General features: G+C 48.2%; 1 protein-coding gene across 2 annotated transcripts; it reads right to left on the bottom strand.

Annotated features, from left to right (window-relative positions):
* Nucleotides 1-7,099: 7,099 nt before the first annotated feature.
* On the bottom strand, nucleotides 7,100-17,789 carry TMEM128 (transmembrane protein 128). Of its 2 annotated transcripts, none has more exons than XM_021677596.1 (5): nucleotides 17,675-17,789; nucleotides 16,025-16,166; nucleotides 12,060-12,218; nucleotides 9,084-9,192; nucleotides 7,100-7,700 (listed from the first exon to the last, which is right to left on the bottom strand). In XM_021677596.1, the coding sequence occupies exons 1-4, from the start codon at nucleotides 17,769-17,771 to the stop codon at nucleotides 9,093-9,095; spliced, it is 498 nt and encodes a 165-aa protein (XP_021533271.1). In that variant the 5' UTR covers nucleotides 17,772-17,789; the 3' UTR covers nucleotides 7,100-7,700; nucleotides 9,084-9,092. The 2 variants fall into 2 exon arrangements, with proteins under 2 accessions (XP_021533271.1, XP_044768717.1); XM_044912782.1 differs by lacking the exon at nucleotides 7,100-7,700 and adding an exon at nucleotides 8,277-8,915 and having other exon boundaries at nucleotides 17,675-17,787.
* Between the last annotated feature and the right edge of the window lie 1,303 nt (nucleotides 17,790-19,092).

The raw sequence follows: 19,092 nt of genomic DNA on the forward strand, positions 1-19,092 counted from the left end.
AGGGAAGGGACAAGTGACCAGAATTCAGAATGTTCTTTTCAGATCATCATAGCAGGGTCTGCACTCACTACTGGTGACCACCAGGTCAGCCTTGGGAAGGGGCTTCTGCGTTGCTGAGCGCTGGCCCAGCCCCCATCCCTCCCTCCACCATGATCCTTGTACCTGGGCCCGTTGAGCAAACACTGGGTGGCTAGGCAGAGGCTGACCGACCCGCACAGAACTGTTTTGCCCCCTCATCTGTAGGGGATGCCTTGGGTGCACATTCGTGTGACTCATGCTTCACTCTGAATCCATGCTGAGAGGCCCCTCCATGTATTATTCCCCAAAACTCCTTGCCACTAGTTTCCAGTTCTTCTTTCCAAGTCACTGACCATCTAGCCAAACTAGTAGCCTGTGAGCAACCATCCCTGAATCCATGGAGATTTGTACTCTGGACATCTCTCAGTCCAGACAAAGTGGCCAAACAAAAGGAGCACTCAGCGTTCAGCCCGCTGGGAAGGTTTTCCTTCACCACCTTCAGGGACCCCTTTGGGTGGGGCCGTGATGCTGCAGCTGTCTATGTGGTTGGATATCATACTCTACGGAATGGATCTCAAAGGCCCCTGAGCCACCTGTACATGCAACGTACTCATGGTTTCTGACCCTGCTCAAGTTCAAGTCTTAGATACCATTTCTACTCGGCAATATATTACCGCTGTGCGTGCCCAGCCTTGCGTTGGGTGGATCAGGTGACGTCCAATTCATGCCATAGGTAGGTGTCCATTTCTCAGGATCTGCTCCTTCCCCTTCAGGCCCTGACTCTGGTGGATGAGATTTCCTAGACTGAGAAGTCAGCCATCTGGGATACTCTGCCCACAACGAGGTCCTGAGCCTGATCCTTAGTGATGTCCACCCTCTAGCTCCAGGAGGTAAAGGTTTCTTTAAATGCGACGAGAAGGGGCGCCTGGGTGGCTCAGTTGGTTAGGCGGCTGCCTTCGGCTCAGGTCATGATCCTGGAGTCCGGGGATCGAGTCCCCGCATCGGGCTCCCTGCTCGGCGGGGAGTCTGCTTCTCCCTCTGACCCTCCCCCCTCTCATGCTCTCTCTATCTCATTCTCTCTCAAATAAATAAATAAAATCTTTAAAAAAATAAATACATAAATAAATGCGACGAGAAGACCTCCTACCTCTCATTGTTTGCAAATTGTTCTAGTGGAAGCAGCTCCAGCTCAGGCCAAAAAGCACAGACAGCGCAAAATGAAGAGCCCTCAGGACCTCAAACCTTTTCTGGACTGGAAGCAGGCTGAGAAAGTTGCTGAATTCCAAACTGTTCTCTTACAGAAAAGGATATGGGTGGAATAGAGCGCAGAGGATAGAGCCTAAAGCTTTGACAGAGTCCTAGGAAGCAGCCCTAGTCCCTAATCAAGAGAGGGGGACATGCGCCCAGCTGGCTTTCAGAATTGCTGTGGACCAGCGACCGCGTCTTGCCCGCCCCTTTTTGAGTGGGCATGTTATCGGGGGTCCCCTATGCCTGCCTCCTCTCTGTAGGTTCCGTGTGTAATTGACCCGTAACTTGCCTGTAAATGTGTTCAGCTGGAGGCCCCTGCACTTGAGCAACCTTGCCTGCCCCTGTGTTGAGTTAGAGGATGTGATCCTGGAGCGCAAGCCTGTGTCTGGTGCTGTCACTCAGGACCAGGCTCCCGGGAATTGCTGGCTTTTGCATGGGAGCGGAACACAGAGAATGTGTGGGCAGAGACTGTGGCAATTTTAAAACATGGCCCACACATTCCTTGACCCTCCTCCTTTGGGATGGGGGAAGCTATGTCCCCTTGAATCTGGGTCTGTGGCTACTTGAACAATTCCTGAGCCCTTGCTTTAAGTGGGAGCTTCCATCTCCTGTCTCTGGGACACGGGGGTGGGCAGAGCGATGCCCTCAAAGAGGTCCACGCCCTGCTCCCTGGAAGCTACCCACACTGTTGCGTTACGTGGCCAAAGGAACACTGAAGATGAATTAAGGGCTTTAAAACAGGGAGTGGATCTGGGGTTGCCCAGGTGAGCCTGGTGTAATCACATGGGCCCTTCAGCAGAAGGGGAAGGCGGAAGAGGGGTTGAGGCAGTATGATGAGGAAGAGGCAGGAGACATGTGAAGCTTGCAGATGGAGGGAGAGTGCCCCGAGGCGGCAAAGAGAGGTGCCTCTAGGAGCCGGGAACGGCCTCGCTGACAGCCAGCTCAGGACGGGGAGCTCAGTCCTAGGACTGCAAGGAATTGAACTCTGCTCACCGCCTCCAAGTACAGGAGATGGGTTCTCCCCTGGAGCCTCCAGAGAGGACCACAGCCCTGCCAACACCTGAGACCCACGCCAGACCTCAAGCGGCAGGACTGTGAGATCATCAATTTCTGTTATTTTTAGCTGCTGTGTGTGGCAATTTGTTAGAGCAGCAACCAAAAACTGAATACCCAAGCTCACCTTTGGATGGGAGCTCCTCTGCGGGGAGGAAACCCCCGCGGCCCCATGGGGGAGGCCCACGCGGAGAGAAACCGGCAGCCAGCCCCAGCTCGCCAACCCCGAGTGAACCTCCTCGGAAGGGGACCGTCCAGCCAGCCGGTCGAGTCACCCCTGTGGAGTGCAAACAAGCTGTTCCTGCAGATTCCTGTTCCGACTTCAGACTCGCGAACAAAATCGTGGTGGTGGTGGTTTTAAGCCTAAAACCACGTGTAGCGTGGCTTGTCACGCAGCAGTAGACACCCGGAACATACAGACGTGTGTGGAGAGGACACGTGCGCCGGGAGGCCCGGGCCTTTTGTGCCGGTCACGGTGGCAGAAATAAAGGGACTATGAGAAGAGTCGGGATGGCCCTGAGGGAGGCATGGTGCTCAGGCGAGTGCAGGGGGACCGTGGGGAAGCAGCGGCTGAACTGGGGGTCACTCGTACCACTGGAGGAATGTGGGCCCGGTGGCACCCAGCCCCAGAGGTGCTTTTTGACTCTTCTTCATGGTAAACCTAAGGCCATGCAATATACACTCTTCTGCAAACATACGTCGTGACACGCTTGTTAAAATACGGAGCACAACTGGAGAGGGTGAGCACAGAGCGCCCTTTGGGGGAGTTGTGCCATAAGGGAGACCAGAGAACACGGTCCATAACTTCAGGAGCCTGAGGGAACCCGACTTGGGTGTGTGTGTTCAGAGAGGGGAACAGGACAACAGATCCGGGTGCGCGTGGGAATGATGCATCTCAAGGCCCAATGAATACGCCCCAAGTGAGGTATTAAAAGGTTGGCAAGGGGCGCCTGGGTGGCTCAGTCGTGAAGCGTCTGCCTTCGGCTCAGGTCATGATTCCAGGGTCCTGGGATCGAGCCCCGCATCGGGCTCCCTGCTCGGCGGGAAGCCTGCTTCTCCCTCTCCCACTCCCCCTGCTTGTGTTCCCCTTTCTCGCTGTGTCTTTCTCTGTCAAATAAATAAAATCTTTAAAAAAAAAAAAAGGTTGGCAAAAGCTGCAGCTAACAGGAAAAGCTATTGCTCGCGCTGCTTTACACCCATCCCCCTTCTGCCCAAATGGGGAAATTGCGGCCCTCCACTTGGGGGGCTGAGTCTGAGGCTCAGGGGAGGAGGGCTTCACAGCCCAATTCGGACCAGTCCCTCCTCTGGTCGGCTCTCCTCTTCAACTCCCCACCGCACTCGGCGCAGTACCTGCAACGCTGCTCCTGGGGAATCAGTCCTCAGTGGGTACAAGACAGTCCTGTCGCTGTTTCGTGGAGTCATTTTTATGAATTCCATGTCCCGAGAATCCACCAAACTCTTTCCCACCTCAAGGAATACTGAGCTGAATCAGTCTTTCAAAAAAAAAAATGTTTTTAAGGGGAGGGCATTTGGGGCGCCTGGGTGGCTCAGTCGGTCAAGCGTCTGCCTTCTGCTCTGGGACTGATCCCAGGGTCCTGGGATCGAGCCCCACATCGGGCTCCCTGCTCCCTCTCCCTCTGCCCCTCCCCCCCACTTGTGCTCTCTCTCTCTCTCTCAAATAGGTATCTTAAAAAAAAAAAACGCCTCTTTGGGGTGCCTGAGTGGCTCAGTCCTTAAGCGTCTGCCTTCAGCTCAGGTCATGACCCCAGGGTTCTGGAATCGAGCCCCACGTCGGGCTCCCTGCTTAGTGGGGAGCCTGCTTCTCCCTCTCCCACTCCCCCGCTTGTGTTCCCTCTCTCGCTGTGTCTCTGTCAAATAAATAAAATATTAAAAAACAAACAAACAAAAAAACCCCGCCTCTTTAAGTGAGGATATTTATCCGGACTGGTGCAGCTGCAGACAGCACCAGGGAATAACTCCAGGCCTAGCCCCAGCCCCTCCCCCAAGCGAGCCCACCTGCAGAGACGGGCTCTTCAGCTTCTCCCAGGCCCTTCCAGTGCCTCTCTGGCTTGAGAGACCTTTTTATGGTGCATAAAACCCAAGCGCCCCGACAGAGCCAGGGCCTGAAATCCTGTTAGTCTCCTAGAAAGGCCAGTCTCGTAAGCTGGGTCCCAGACACAGATTGTGGGGTTGAAGAGGGGCGGGGGAGTCTCAGTCTGGTTTTGACCCTAGTGAGCAAGGTTAGATTCCATTATCTCTATGTTCCCTGCCAATCTGAAGGTTCTAGCTTCTGCAGAGAGGTCTCTCCCTAAACGGACTGGACCAGGAGAGTTCTTGACTCCTCCTGATGTTAGAATCGCCTGGAGAAGGCTTCACACAGAACAGCCCTGCTCACCAACCGAACCACAACCTCTGAGCAGCAGGCCTGGGCACGAGTATGCAAGCCGGGTAGAAAACTTGGACTTGACACTTGGGATGGTCAGAGTCAGGGACATTTTTTTTTTTTAATTTTTAAAAGATCTTATTTATTGGGGGGAGGCACAAGGGGAGGGAGAGAGGTAGACTCCACGTAGAGCACACAGCTGGATGTGGGGCTCCATCTCATGACCCTGAGACCACGACCTGACCCCAACCCAAGAGTCCCACGCAACCAAGAGTCAGAAGCTCAACGGACTGAGCCACCCACGCGCCCCAAAAGAGTCAGGGACACTTTCAAGAGCACACACGTGCTTCTGCCATATCCCTGGCCTTCATGGTAGAGATTGGCAAGTGTTCATTTACGCTTTACTCTGAAGAGTGGTGCTCCTCCCACAGGCTTGTTCAGAAGCACTGACAGGATGGCCTGATACCATTTTTACTTATTTAGTAGTTATAGTAACAGGGAAAGACCCATAAATAACATACATGACAGTTATGTAACAGAAACAGAGACCAGGCATGATCCAGTTTTAAAAAAATTTATTAAAATGTCTCTTTGCAACTAACAGGGTCATCTTACCCTCTTTGTTGGCCCCAACATCTGCATTCTGCTAACTGGGTTTTAACGGACTACCTACAGAAAATCCCAGCCTTAGATTTCTATCCAAATAGAACTACACTCCGCAGTAAGAGATGGGGGCGGGAGAGCGAGGGAGGATAGGTGTTTGCTTGCAGACTTTCTCCAGACATAGAACTTGTGGGTGCTGTCACTAGGGCGCTGTCCTTTGTCCCCCGCCCCAGGCCCCTCCGGAGGGTCAGAACCAATGCTCTCATTACAGGGTTCTTGTCTCACGGGGTCCAAGAATGAATCTGACGGACACAAAAGGGTGAAGCAAAAGTTTATTCAGTGAAGATGGAAACAGAAAGGAAAGAAAAAGCCCTCTCAAGTGAGAGGGGTCCCGAATGGGTTGCCACTGAGGGCTTTTATGGTCGGTCTTTTATAGAAAATTGATCAGGGAACTTCAATCTTCTTGACGTCACCACTGAGAGCACCATGATTACTTCTCCTTTGAATATCTCGCCTCTGAGGTTTAAGACAAACGAGGTGCTCTGGTTATGTTCCCTCATCTCTGGTTTCCTTACGCCTCAGCATTTTGGGGATTTTTGGTGAGCCTGATCAGGTAGCCCCCTACCTGTCTCTCCCTTCCTAGTCCCGCCTGTCTCTTACTCTCATCCTAACTTCCAGGGTTTGCAACCACAACCCTGCACTGGACTCCCCACATCACTGACTGACGTGGCTGACTCTGACCTCTGTCTGACCTTGCTCCTCACCTTGTAATGAAACTCTCACGTGTGTGTACCCAGACTGGGCTCGATTCTGCTCACCTTTTCCCACTTTCCTGCCCGCCTTTTCCCACTCCTGATCCTGAATCTACTTGGTCTTTCGTTCTCTATTACCATTAATGGAGTGAGCGCCTACTGTGTACCAGAAACCTACTGTGTACCAGGCACTGTAATGGGTGTTTTGTTTTGTTTTTTAAAATTATTTATTTGACAGAGAGAGACACAGCAAGAGAGGGAACACAAGCAGGAGGAGTGTGAGAGGGAGAAGCAGGCTTCCCGCAGAGCAAGGAGCCCGGTGCGGGGCTCGATCCCAGGACCCCGGGATCATGACCTGAGCTGAAGGCAGACACTTAACGACTGAGCCACCCAGGCGCCCTGTAATGGGTGTTTTGTAAACATTATTCCTACTATCCACAACCCTACAAAACAAATATATATATATTTTTTAAAGATTTTATTTATTTGAGAGAGAGGATGAGAGGAGAGAGCACATGAGAGGGGGGAGGGTCAGAGGGAGAAGCAGACCCCTGCTGAGCAGGGAGCCCGATGTGGGACTCGATCCCGGGACTCCAGGATCATGACCTGAGCCGAAGGCAGTCGCTTAACCAACTGAGCCACCCAGGCGCCCCCTACAAAACAAATATTGTTCCCACTTCACAGCTGGAGAAAGGTTACTACTCAAGGTCCGGTCATGGTAGGTGCAGGGTGGGATCCAAGCCAGACACAAGTGGTGAATGAATCCCACTATCAGCAGAAGTCCCTTTTGAGGGGGTGGGGTGAGGATCAACACCATAAGGCGTATGATGTTTGGGTTTAACATGAACATATTTGCATTTTAAAGTGTGAACAGTGTCTTCCTGAGATCTTTAAAGAGCACAGTAGACATCTCTAAGAAGAAGCCCTATTCCTTTAGTTAACTCTAATAGCTGAAAACAAACTTTCCAAAACCTGTAGTAAGAAAACCCACAAGAAAGTTATAAAAATATTTTATTTAAACATTAAGGAAAAAATTATACATACTTAAAAATTATTAAAAAAATGATTTAAAAAATTATACATACTTAAAATGATTAAAATGATAAATAAACAAATGCTAGAAACACAGGAATTTACACATGATGAAATCTAAAGTGATATGAACACATAAAATGCTTCCAAATGGTCCTCTCACCTAACAAGACTATTACAAAACTGAGAAATATAGTAATTGCTGAGGCTGGGTTAAAGGCACAGGACACGATCATTCCTTTATATACACCCAGTGATTGTATACAACCAAAGAGCAAACAACTTATCTGCAATTTTGGGAGGACATCATGTACCTATAATGAAACGCTGCTTAAATGTTTACACCAATACTTTCCCCAATGATTCAAACAGATTAACACTGCAAACCAACTACTTCTATTTTGAATTTGAAAAATTCAATAATTATTGAGTTTAAGAACAGGCAAAAGAGCTTGAATTTATTCTGATTTCAACCAGACTGCAAAGTTAAAATTTTTCCCAGGAAACCACTCACTTCCTCGATGCAAAAACGCACTGTAGCATTTCCATTACGTCTGCGAAGCTTTCAGCCAGCTGGGGGTTGAAGCGTTCACACTGACGCGCTCTAAAACCTGAAAGGAAACGAGCATTGATATCCGATGTGAGACATTCTATCTTCAGCTTCTGGATCTGTTGTGAGAAGCACAGTTTAGTCCACATGTCTACAACATCTCTGGCTCTCCATTACCAAATATAAATTCACATCAGCAGGAAGTCAAAAGCTCCTGAACATGTGTAAAATGTCAAAACTCAACAGCCAAAAATGTTAACGACACCTGAGAGAAGGGGAGAGGCAGGACACGCGGTCAGGTGAGGCGACGTCTTGTGGTGACACACCTGAACCGGGAGAAAGGGCTACAGAGAGAGGCCAGGTGGCCCCGGACACAGCACAGCATGTGGAGGGGACTCTCCACCCCAGCGCGGTCAGGGCCATGACAGCGACGACTTGCAGCCCGGGAGCGATGACATTATGTCCGTTTCTCCTTTAAAATGCCGAAGTTGGGGGCGGGGCGCGCCTGGGTGGCTCAGCCAGTTAAGCACCTGCCTTCAGCTCAGGTCATGATCGTGACGTCCTAGGACTGGGCCCCACATCAGACTCCACACTCAGCGGGGAGCCTGCTTCTCCGTCTCCCTCTGCAGCTCCCCCCAACTAGTGCGCTCCCTCCTTCTCTCTCTCAAATAAATCTTTAAAAAGAAAAAATAAAGCTCCAAAGGGAGCACATGCTGTTAGCTGAAGCCAGTTTTCTTTAGCACCCCAGTCATTTACTTAGTATATATTAACTTTTACTTCTCTGGGCCTGTTTTCATGCCTGTAAAGTGATGCACCAAGTAGATGTCCTCCAAGCTCTGAAGTAAGTGACGGGAAGGGAGGGGCTGCCTCGGTCTTTCTCCCCATGTCCCTCAGCACGCAGAGGGAGTGTTCTCAATACATATTTGTGTGATAAATGAGTCATCTGATACTCGACAAACAGACCCCACTGTACAAGGCAGCGGGCCCAGGGGGGCAGTTGTTGGTGGAGAGGAAGAAATCCTATAAGGAACATGGAAGGAAAAGGTTGATGCATCGTCCGTTAGGAAGCAGCCAGAACAGTCAGAGTGGGTTAGAGTGCCCGTTCTTCCTACGTTGCCAATCCGTCAGAACGACCTGGCCAGTCGTCACGTGTGTATCAGGTGATGGAAGCTGACTTCAGGAGAAAATAACCTACAGCGTGAACTTTTCCATACTGGAGGGTGCAGATACTGTCTTGGTGACATCTCTGAAGGGTGGGTGCCATATCGAAGAAGCGCTAAATTATGCAAAAGGAAAGGGGACTCAGTCCCTTTCATCTCAGAGTTCAGTGAATAAACAGTTGCTAAGTAGTCTGCCATTGGTGGGCCGCCACCTGAAAACTGTCATAGAGGAAGTCACTGTTCCAATGAGTTCAATATTAGAAATACCATTCCAGAACTCCTACCTTTAGAAATCATCCAAGGAGTGAGATGAGCATCACAACCCCCATGAACTGAGTAAACAACACCAGCGGGGTGAGGAAGGACCACACATGCCACAGAGCAACGTTGAAGCTGAAAAGGACAAAGCGCACACAGTTAGCAACTCCGGCTGCAGTCTACACACACAACCCACGGTGGAATCTAGGAGAACCCACTGTTCCTCAGTCTGGGGAAGTTTATCTAGCCAGCAACTTTATATGCATGTCATGTTTCTCCACCATGTGATTTAGCCCAAAGTGGAAATATCTCAAACTCTTCCAAAAGTATTTGGAACTGGAACCGCTAAAGGTCCTCCCATGAGAGCTGCCCAAGAGGAACCCGAGAGTTTAAAAGTCAGTGTCTGTGATGGAATAGGAATGACAGTGGCTACTGCCTTTTACGATCCACACGCCATCAAACGATCACGGTCAAAACAGTTTCAAATATTTTTTTCTTAGAAACAGAAAGAAAAAATAATCACTTATAAGTTGCTATTAAATTTCCTATTGAGGGGTGCCTGGGTGGCTCAGTCGTTAAGCGTCTGCCTTCGGCTCAGGTCATGATCCCAGGATCCTGGGATCGAGCCCCGCATCGGGCTCCCTGCTCCTTGGGAAGCCTGCTTCTCCCTCTCCCACTCCCCCTGCTTGTGTTCCCTCTCTCCCTGTGTCTCTCTCTGTCAAATAAATAAATAAAATCTTAAAAAAAAAAAAAAAAAGAAAACGGTAAAAAAAAATTCCTATTGAGAAAAACACTATTCCTGTCACCAAGGTAAGAATAAGACTGCTTCTAAGTGCAAATGATTTTTATGGACTAAATTTGCCGAACCAGAAGTTACTTAGCGAAAACTGTAGTCAATTAAATTAAGATTTTAATGTGTAACACTTTGATAAAGAGAACTTTAAACAGCTACAATCCCACTGTTCTAAAAACTAACATTTCTGGGGTGATCTTACTCATATAATATAAAAGAGCACACCTGTCCACCCACGTCACTGAAGGGTTAGTAATGTCCACATTACAAGGTAATAGGTGTCAATACCCTTTAACTTCAAATACAGAAAATTCATCATAAAAAAATGCATTTAAACTGAACATGTACAAAAGTATATGGTTTTTCCAAAATCAAAATTCACTTATTACAGAAAAAGGAAAAAAGCTACAGGAATATACACAACATATAAGAGTAGTTTTTCTCTCTGCCTAGCAGGATCATGGTGATTTCCTTCCTTTGTGTTTTTCTGTAATAGATTTTTCTTCAGTGAGCAAGTATACTTTTATACACATTAAAAAAAATCAATGTTTTTCACTGAATAACTATTAAGAAGGACACTGTGGTGTTTTTATAGCAGCAAAACAGTAAGAACAACTCTAAATCCAACAAGAGCGGGTTAAATAAATCCTGGTTATGTCTATGTAATAATTATGTAACAATTCAAAACAACAAGGCACATCTGTATGTACCAATATGGAAGAATTATCAACCACATGGCTCCATTAAAAAAAAATGAACACTTTGGAAAAGAGGTGGCGCTATTTACTGAAAGTGGAGCTACGTACAATCTACGAGCCAGTAATTTCACTTCTAGAGATATGTACACACACGTGTGAGCATGGATACCTCCAACAGACACATGTGCACGTGTGCACCAGAGTCCTAGTCCATAACGTTAACAGCATCCTTAAAAACATCACCAAACTGGAAATAATCCAAATGCTATGGACAGTAGAGCCGAAGAGCTGGAATTCAGTGACAGGCTGGAATGCTACCCAGCAGTGAGCAGCCGTGATACACAAGGCAGATCCAACGGGAGATGGGGTGACACAGGATGAGACTGAGACATGAGGCAGGAACAAAAGTGAGGCTTTGCACACGCCCATAAAGCCCCGTCCAAACCACAACTCCACTCATGGCGACACGTTTTCTTTCACGATACAGGAAAGACAGCAGCTTTCCCTGTGTCTCTGAAGTTTTGAACAGGAGAGTAATAAACAGCATACATAATATTGCGTGTAAACCGCCAAATGTAAAAGAACACACAATATATGACTCCATTTCTATCCAGTTCAAAAACAGACAAAACAAAAATAAGAGTATTTAAGAGATGCAAAAGAAATCAAGTCCCACACAGGTCGGGGCAGTGTCTGTCCCTGGGCAGGAAGGATGGTGCCTGGGGGTGGGGGTGGGATTCTGGGGCTGGAACGGTTCTCCTTCTTGACCTGGGTGGGCTTTCATCAATGCATCTCTTTTTTTTTTTTTTAATATTTTATTTATTTATTTGACAGAGAGAGACACAGCGAGAGAGGGAACACAAGCAGGGGGAGTGGGAGAGGGAGAAGCAGGCTTCCCGCCGAGCAGGGAGCCCAATGCGGGGCTCGATCCTAGGACCCTGGGATCATGACCTGAGCCGAAGGCAGACGCTTAACGACTGAGCCACCCAGGCATCCCATCAATGCATCTCTTAACTCGTTCAGCTGTACAATTTAGTGTTTTCCACTTTCTTTTTTTTTTTTTTTAAAGATTTTATTTATTTATTTGAGAGAGAGGATGAGAGGAGAGAGCACATGAGAGGGGGGAGGGTCAGAGGGAGAAGCAGACTCCCTGCCGAGCAGGGAGCCCGATGCGGGACTCGATCCCGGGACTCCAGGACCATGACCTGAGCCGAAGGCAGTTGCTTAACCAACTGAGCCACCCAGGCGCCCTGTTTTCCACTTTCTATATGTATTATATTTCACAACGAAAATGACTGAAAAAGCAAAATGCAGAATATATATAGCATGTCACCATTTGTGTATTAAATAGCTAAATATATACAGAAAGATCCTACTGGAAAGGGACTCCAAGACCAGCAATGACAGGAGGCCATTTTCCCATTACTCCTTTCCTTTACATTTTGGACCATGTACATCAGCACCGATCAAAAACCGTTTTATTCCTGTTAGTCATTTCAAAGTTAACTTACCAAATCCCGGCCGTGATAAAAGTAGCAGTTGTGATGGGTATCAAGGTGGGGTACTTGACGTCATAATCTTCAATTCCATGACACCACTCCAGGTAGAGGATGCAGTAACATGCAATCGACAGGCTGAGGAGCAGCAGGGCGCCGCCAAAGACAAACCAACTGCGAGACAAAAGCGACAGGAGGGCTGACAACACTTAGCGAGTGAGCACACGTCTTAAACGTTCTCACGGACAGCCTAACAATCGATTTTCACGGGGAGTATCAGCTGGGCAAGGGGCCCGGAGGGACCCACCGCTCCTCAGTCCCAGCTTTCAGAAGGCCTCTATCTACTAGGAGATGGGGTGAGACAGGAGGCCAGCACATGCAGCAGCAAGAAAGTGAGGCTTTAAACACTCGTGTGCTGTGCACGCTCCAAAACCACGACCCAAAGCACAAGTGAGCTCACGGCGACGTGTCTGCTTTCACGATCCAGGAGAGACAGCAGCTTTCTGTCTCTTTCTGAAGATCTGAGTGTGACAGTAAGAAACAAGGGCCATGAACTCCTCCAAGTCAAGGAGGGTTTTGGGGAATACGGACAATCAATTTGGAAGACGGTTTCTTCAAACTGCCTCTCACAACAGGTTTCTTAGGGAAACACACCCATTTTGAGAAGAGCTCCAACCCTCCAAGGGGCAGTGGCTTTTTCTCACTTCTCATTCTACCCAAGAGCCAACTCTGCGTGTGAAGGCAGCCTCCTCGCCCCTGCTGGTCAGGGGAGGAGGCCAGATTTGGGGAACGAAGCCCTTCTCCTGTTTCCCAATGTCCCCATTATCTTTCGCTTCTCTGAGGGGAAAACACCAGTGTTCTGCGTAGATGAGAGAAGGGTCACAGGGGGGCTGGAACAGTCAAGTGACACTGGCAGTGAGTGCACATCCAACCGTGGCAAGGTTCCAGATTCCTTTAAGTCATTTTATGACGCTGGGTTCTGGGATTAATGATGAGAGGTGGGAGGGTGCAGCCTTTCACATCTGCTGGTCTGGGTTTGGATCTCACTCCAGCAGGACTAGTTTTGTGGCTCTGGGCAAATTACTTAACCTCACGGGGCTTTGGAAACATTACCAGGACTTATAGGAGAGCTGTGAGAGTCACACAGCTGCTCAGAAAAGTGCCTCCCACATAGTTAATGCCAAGTGGTAATCATCACTATTCCAGAGGGGATCCATGAAAAAAAAATATTTCCATGTTCCTCTTCAAAGAGGTCTTCAAAGACCTCTCTTCCGCTAGTGTGCATTCTCAACAGGGGCGATGTTGCCCCCAAAGTGAGGAAATAATCTTATTCTTTCTGCACATACAAAGCACAGATACTCATACAGTATGTAAGGGAGCACTAAGGAATAGCATGTCTTGCAAAGGCTCCTTAGGAGGTGCTAACAAAGGTTGAGGAACACCGTTAGTGACCTCCTTGCTTGGTCAGGATCCTTCTGTTCGTCCGTTTTTAACTTCATATAGAATCCTAGCACGGCCATGGAGTCCCGATATGGTAGAGGATAGAAACAGTTGAAGAACTTGCCTGAATCAAAACGATACCGCAAGTCAGTGGCCCTCAACCCTGGGTGTGTATCAGTCATTGCAACATTCCAAAAGGAAGCTAACTTGCCCCAGCCTCCCAGATTCTGGCTTGGTGGGTATGAAGAAGAGCCTGGGCATCTGGGATGGTAATTTCCATCATAGTTTCAATTAGCTCCTCGGTTCACACACAAACACACACACACACACACACACACAGACACACACCCAGCAGTTTCCTAAAAATTGACATTTTCAAAGCATCATGATGTTTCACTTTAATGCTGACCTGTCTCTCCTATCTTTGAACATATAATCTTACAACCTTGCATAGATTAAAAAAATTTTTTTGAGAGAGAGAGAGAGCATACGCCAGCTGGGGCAATGGTGTGTGGGGAGGAGGGAGCAGAGAGAATCTTAAGCAGGCTCCGTGCTCAGCACAAGGCCTGACGCAGGACTCAATCTTAACAACCCTGAGACCATAACCTGAGCTGAAAGAGTCAGACCCTCAACCGACTGAGCCATCCAGGTACCCCTAACCTTGCACAGATTTAAAGAACCCTAATGCCTCGAGCTTCTGAACTTGGGCTAACGGTGGGGCAAGAAATAAGCAATGACCTCAGGTATCAGAAGAATGAACCATATGCAAGAAAGCAGATCACGGCCCGCACTCCCTCCCAGGTATTGCTCTCATCGCACGGCTCCAACTCCCCACCGCTTACTGAGGCCCTCAGCAAGAATCCAGGGCTGCTCAAAATCGTCAGCCTGTGGGTATCCGTTCATGTCTTTTTTATCTAAGGGGACGCTTTTCTGAGGCCAGGCCTGTGACTTCTACTTCCTTCTCCTGCTCCAAGGCCTGGCTCCAGATTCCGAGTCCTGGCTCTGCCACATGACCGTGTGTGCCTCCAGCACCTTTTACGTGTAACTACTTATCCCTTACCTCACCAATTCCTTAAACTAGTGAGAATACTTAATATAAGGCGACAGAGGTAAATCCTGTGCATAAACTTACACAGCACCCACCACATGACCGATTTATCCATCCTGGACCGTAAGGGACTGGTGAGGGGCTAGACATGTGCCTTAATCATCGCCATCACATCACAGGCTCTCATGACACATCTGAATAACAAAGATACAGCTGCTACTGCTGGTGGGCAAAGTAACCATTCTCTCTTTTCCCAGCCCAGTTTCTAAACCAACTGAGAGACACGCAGGAGTTAGGCTGATGAGGTCAACTGTCAGCTTTTTTTTTTTTTTTTACTGATGGAGCTACAGGAAGATGGCTTTGGTGACCAGACATACCCACCAGGCTCCAAGTTGATGTGAAAACCTAGAGACCCTCGCATGTCGGGGCTGCCCCCAGAAATGACGGCAGAGAAAAGGAGACTGGAATCTGTGCTTCCAATGGGCAGCTGGATCCCAAGAGAAAGACGGTGCTGAGCGACACGTCTGGTTCTTCATCCCAGATCAGTCAGGGAAGGAACAAGGAGGGCAAAGGGCAGAAAGATGGGAGTGTTTAAGGAAAGCTCCAGCTCACAGGAATGAGGAAAGAGAGAACAAGCTCTTTCCCTCCAACAGTTTAAAGTCCCATATGCCTTTCTCCTGACTGCGTGCATCTCCTGGCTCTCCCTCCAATGGTCACCGATCTTCCTGAAGGACTTTGAAGAAAAGGTAACGTGGAATCAAACAGTCCTATCCACACCTTTCTAGCCCTGCTGCTCCTTGTGAACAATTGTGCTCTCATCCTATGCAAACCACCCCCCAATGCCAGTTCCAATGGTCATCAACATCTCCCCCTCTTTGTTCTGCTATGGGGGGCCTCCAGAACATTGTCCAATGTTCAGTGAGGACTCAGACCTAATTCACAACCTTGTCCCCCATGTCAGCTCCTGAGATTATACCAAAGAGATCCCAATCCTCCTGAATGACTGATGATTTGACATCAGCTCCCAACTCCTCCCTTGAGTGACATCAACTCTAATTCAATCACTCCCTGTAGTTACCTTATTAGCTGTAACTACTCTCTGAAAACAAGCTCTGAGACCCAGTTCTTACTCACCACAGTCCTCACCCCCTCCTCCCAGTGCTCCTACACTTTATCTTCAGAGAGACCATCAGGCAGAATCTTTCTTCTTCCATCTTTTACAAATGGATTAGGTTCTTAAATTCACTACCTTTGCCATTCTACAATACACTTGTGCTGAAAGGCATACTGAAATACTTCCCAGGCTCATACGTTCTGCTGTACATGTCCAAAGCACACACTCTCTTACTCACCTTTGTATCACTAGTACCTCTAACACGGTGCCTGGCAGGAAGTAAGACCTTTCTAAACATTTGCAAAATTCAACTGACAAAACAGAACGTGAAAAATAAGATGATGGTGCTTAACTTAGAAAGCAATAAAGTTTTCTCACCTACTAGTGTGAAAGTTTTCTTTAATGGTTTTAAAGAAATCAACGTAGTAGGTCACAACAATGGATGCCAAAATCCAGAATCCAGAATGGATATTAAGTCTTGGAAGAGGTTTCTCCTTTTTTTCAACAGCTGTAGTGGCTTCTGCAAATAAGGAAGATTTTAACTTATCAAGTTACCATAAATTTATAAGGAAAAAAATAGCTATTTTAAGCTGGATAAAATAATTTCCTGGACCTTTCCAAAACCCAGATTCTCTCCAATTACAGTACCAATTTCTTCTGAACAACCACCCAAATGGGTTTATATATGCAGAAGTAATTAATAGGAACCTGCCATAAAACATATTCAATATAGGAAACTTTTTCCCTCTAAACGGATTTTAAAATCAAATTTACAATTATTATCGTCTTTTGGAAAGAATGACACCACCGGGTAGTGTAGAATTTTAGAATTACGTTTCATATATTGCCTAAGAAAGCAGTTAGTCTTGTTAATTAAGAAAAATGCAGACATCAGACATTACAGCACAAAATGGACTTGTAATTTCCCCCAAAATACTACTTTTAACTACATATTTTAATTATTGCAAACAAACACAACCTTTTGAGGCAGCTCAAAAGTGGCAAGGGCACACTGGAGGTCTAGTCTTGGCACAGTACTATCTAGACAGGTGATGGACAAATCAAATTTCTTCCATTTGAGACCCAATCTGAAAGAAAAGGTGACTCGGGTTGGGTCTGATGAGTTATTTCTAACAAGTTCACCAGATGAGTGACATGCCCTCTCTCTCAGTTCTTGTGAGAACCACTGGAATACAATTGAGGTCCCCAACCTTTAGCAAGCTATCAGAATCCCCAGGAGGCATGTTCATATTATAAATTCTGGGAGATAGCCTCAAAATTTATAAATAAGCATGCCTGGGCGTGATTTCTGTTTATTTTTAAAAGGGTAATAAATGTACATGACTTACAACATACAGGAAAACAAGATCCGCAATGAAATCTCCTATCCTTAACCCTAGTTTTTCAACCCCAAAGCAATTACCAATACCAACTTCTATGAATTCTTCCATATTCTATGTATTTACAGGAGAACACACATCACACGTTACCAGGTTCGTACCCAAATGGTGGCATACCATACTTTGTTCTGCGCTTCCCTCTGAAAATCATCCACCCTGGTAAAAAAGAAAAAAGTCTGCCTGCTGTGTCATGTATGTATTTAACCAGCTCTCTGCTTATGGGCAATTAGGTATTTTCAGCCGTTCGCTATTACAAGCAAAGCTGAGGTTAAACAAGTTGCACATAGTCGTCGGGTTTTGGTAAGAGTATAATTCTTCGGTAGATTCTTAGAAATACAACCGGACGGCATTTATTTTAATGGATATTACGAAACAGGTGTTAAACCAGCTCTCCTGAGAATGCTGAAGCGCAGCTGGGATGAAGATGCGCGGGGCTACGCGATCACTAGGAATCTTTCATTAGGCTAAGTACCCGACTTGCAAAATTACTTGGCAAGCCTTGAAAAACAAAACCCGGTCCCTCCTGCCAGGGCAGGGCTGCGGGAGGCCCGCGGAGCCGGCCGTTTCCGGGCGCCTCGACTCCGGCCACCTCGGCGCGGCTCGGGGCGCGCCCGGGGGAGCGCCTCACCCGGCCCGGCGTAGCCCTCGCTGTCCAGCGGGGCCTCGGTGTCCGGTGGGAACAGGTATCGCCGCCGGAGCTGCTCCCGGGCCCGCGTAGCGTCCATCTTGGCACCTCCCAGAAGCGCGACGGAAGTGACGCAATCGGATCGCTGCAGAAGGAAGTTCCGCGATCGGATCCGCGACGGGGGACCTTCTACTGTGAGGGGTGGGGATTATGTAGTATTCGAGGTTTTAGTTGGTGAGAATCTTGGGTGGGGACGGCTTCGCAACCTCCAAGTTCGAGTACGCAAACATGATTTGAATTTCAAAATACTGATCCTGCCTTTCCGAAGCTCCCGCAAGTGGATTCCGGCCTACGGATGCCCAGAAGGACCAAGCTTACTAATGCCGCCGAACGCGTGCCAGGCGAGGGGGCGCGGCTAAGCGGCGCCTCTTTCCCTCGGCTCTTTCCGGCCCGAGCCTCCTCCGACTCCCCTGTTCCCGAAGCGTCTTAGCACCCCGGTTTCTTCTCTGCTCCTCCTCTTCAGGAGTCGCCCAGCTAGACTTGAAAGGGCCAAAGGCAGCCCCGGGAGGACGAAAGGCCAGCCGGCCTGTCCCAGGTGCCTGCTGCCGAGCCTCGGGCCTGACCCCTTCCGCTTGGATGGGCTTGGGCAAGAGATAAACCTGTCTGGGCCTGTATCCTCTTCGGCACCACGGGGGTTATACCTGCCTATACCTTGGATCTGTTGTGGGGTTTAAGCGGGGAGCACCCCTGTGTGGTTCATGTTAGCCCCCTCCTTCTGACTCGTGAGAAATTGCTCCCGCCGGGAACATGGGAGCCAAATTTGTACTTGCCCGGAGAACTGCCGCTTCCCATCACGCCCATCAACCAAAAAAAGAGACGTGTCACGAATTCCCCAGCTTTTCTCTAGCAGTAGTCCGGTTTATTACTCTCCTACCCCGTGCTACGCATCACGTGTTGAGAAATTTTGTGCTTAACCACTGAAACATGATTACTGAGCACCTGCTCCTTACTGGGAACTGTTAAGACCCCGTGCTCCGCAATGGAGGTAAAGATGAGTAAGACATGACGTTGCCCTTGCGCAGCTCCCGGACCAAAGATGACGGCAGAGAACTCCTACAGTGTAGTGCAGTGTTTATAAATGTACAGAAGCGTTTTTTTTTTTATTAATTCAGTCAGCATTTTCTGAGCAGCTGTATCCGCTAAAGTGCTGACGACAGAGGTGAATTAGAATCTAGTGGAGGAGTTGATTTCAATACAAGGCCGTAATAGAAATACTGTATGTGGGGTTATGGAGGCACCAAATAAAGGGCGGTGTGCTCTGCTGGGCGTGTGGGCAGCAGGGACAGTGGCTTGAGGTGGATTGAGTACAGGGGTGGGTAGCCCAGAAAGCAACCCGGGAAGTAAAATTTGAATTAATAAGC

Source organism: Neomonachus schauinslandi, chromosome 2 (genome assembly GCF_002201575.2).
Source record: "Neomonachus schauinslandi chromosome 2, ASM220157v2, whole genome shotgun sequence".
NCBI lineage: Eukaryota > Metazoa > Chordata > Mammalia > Carnivora > Phocidae > Neomonachus > Neomonachus schauinslandi.

Excerpts from the sequence above, each read along its gene's own strand:
- TMEM128 (XM_021677596.1), bottom strand. The coding sequence starts at position 17,771 with ATGGACGCTACGCGGGCCCGGGAGCAGCTCCGGCGGCGATACCTGTTC. Across the intron at positions 16,167-17,674 it reads CGAGGGCTACGCCGGGCCGG|AAGCCACTACAGCTGTTGAA; the intron begins GTGAGGCGCTCC and ends CCTTATTTGCAG. Across the intron at positions 9,193-12,059 it reads TTTATCACGGCCGGGATTTG|CTTCAACGTTGCTCTGTGGC; the intron begins GTAAGTTAACTT and ends TGTCCTTTTCAG.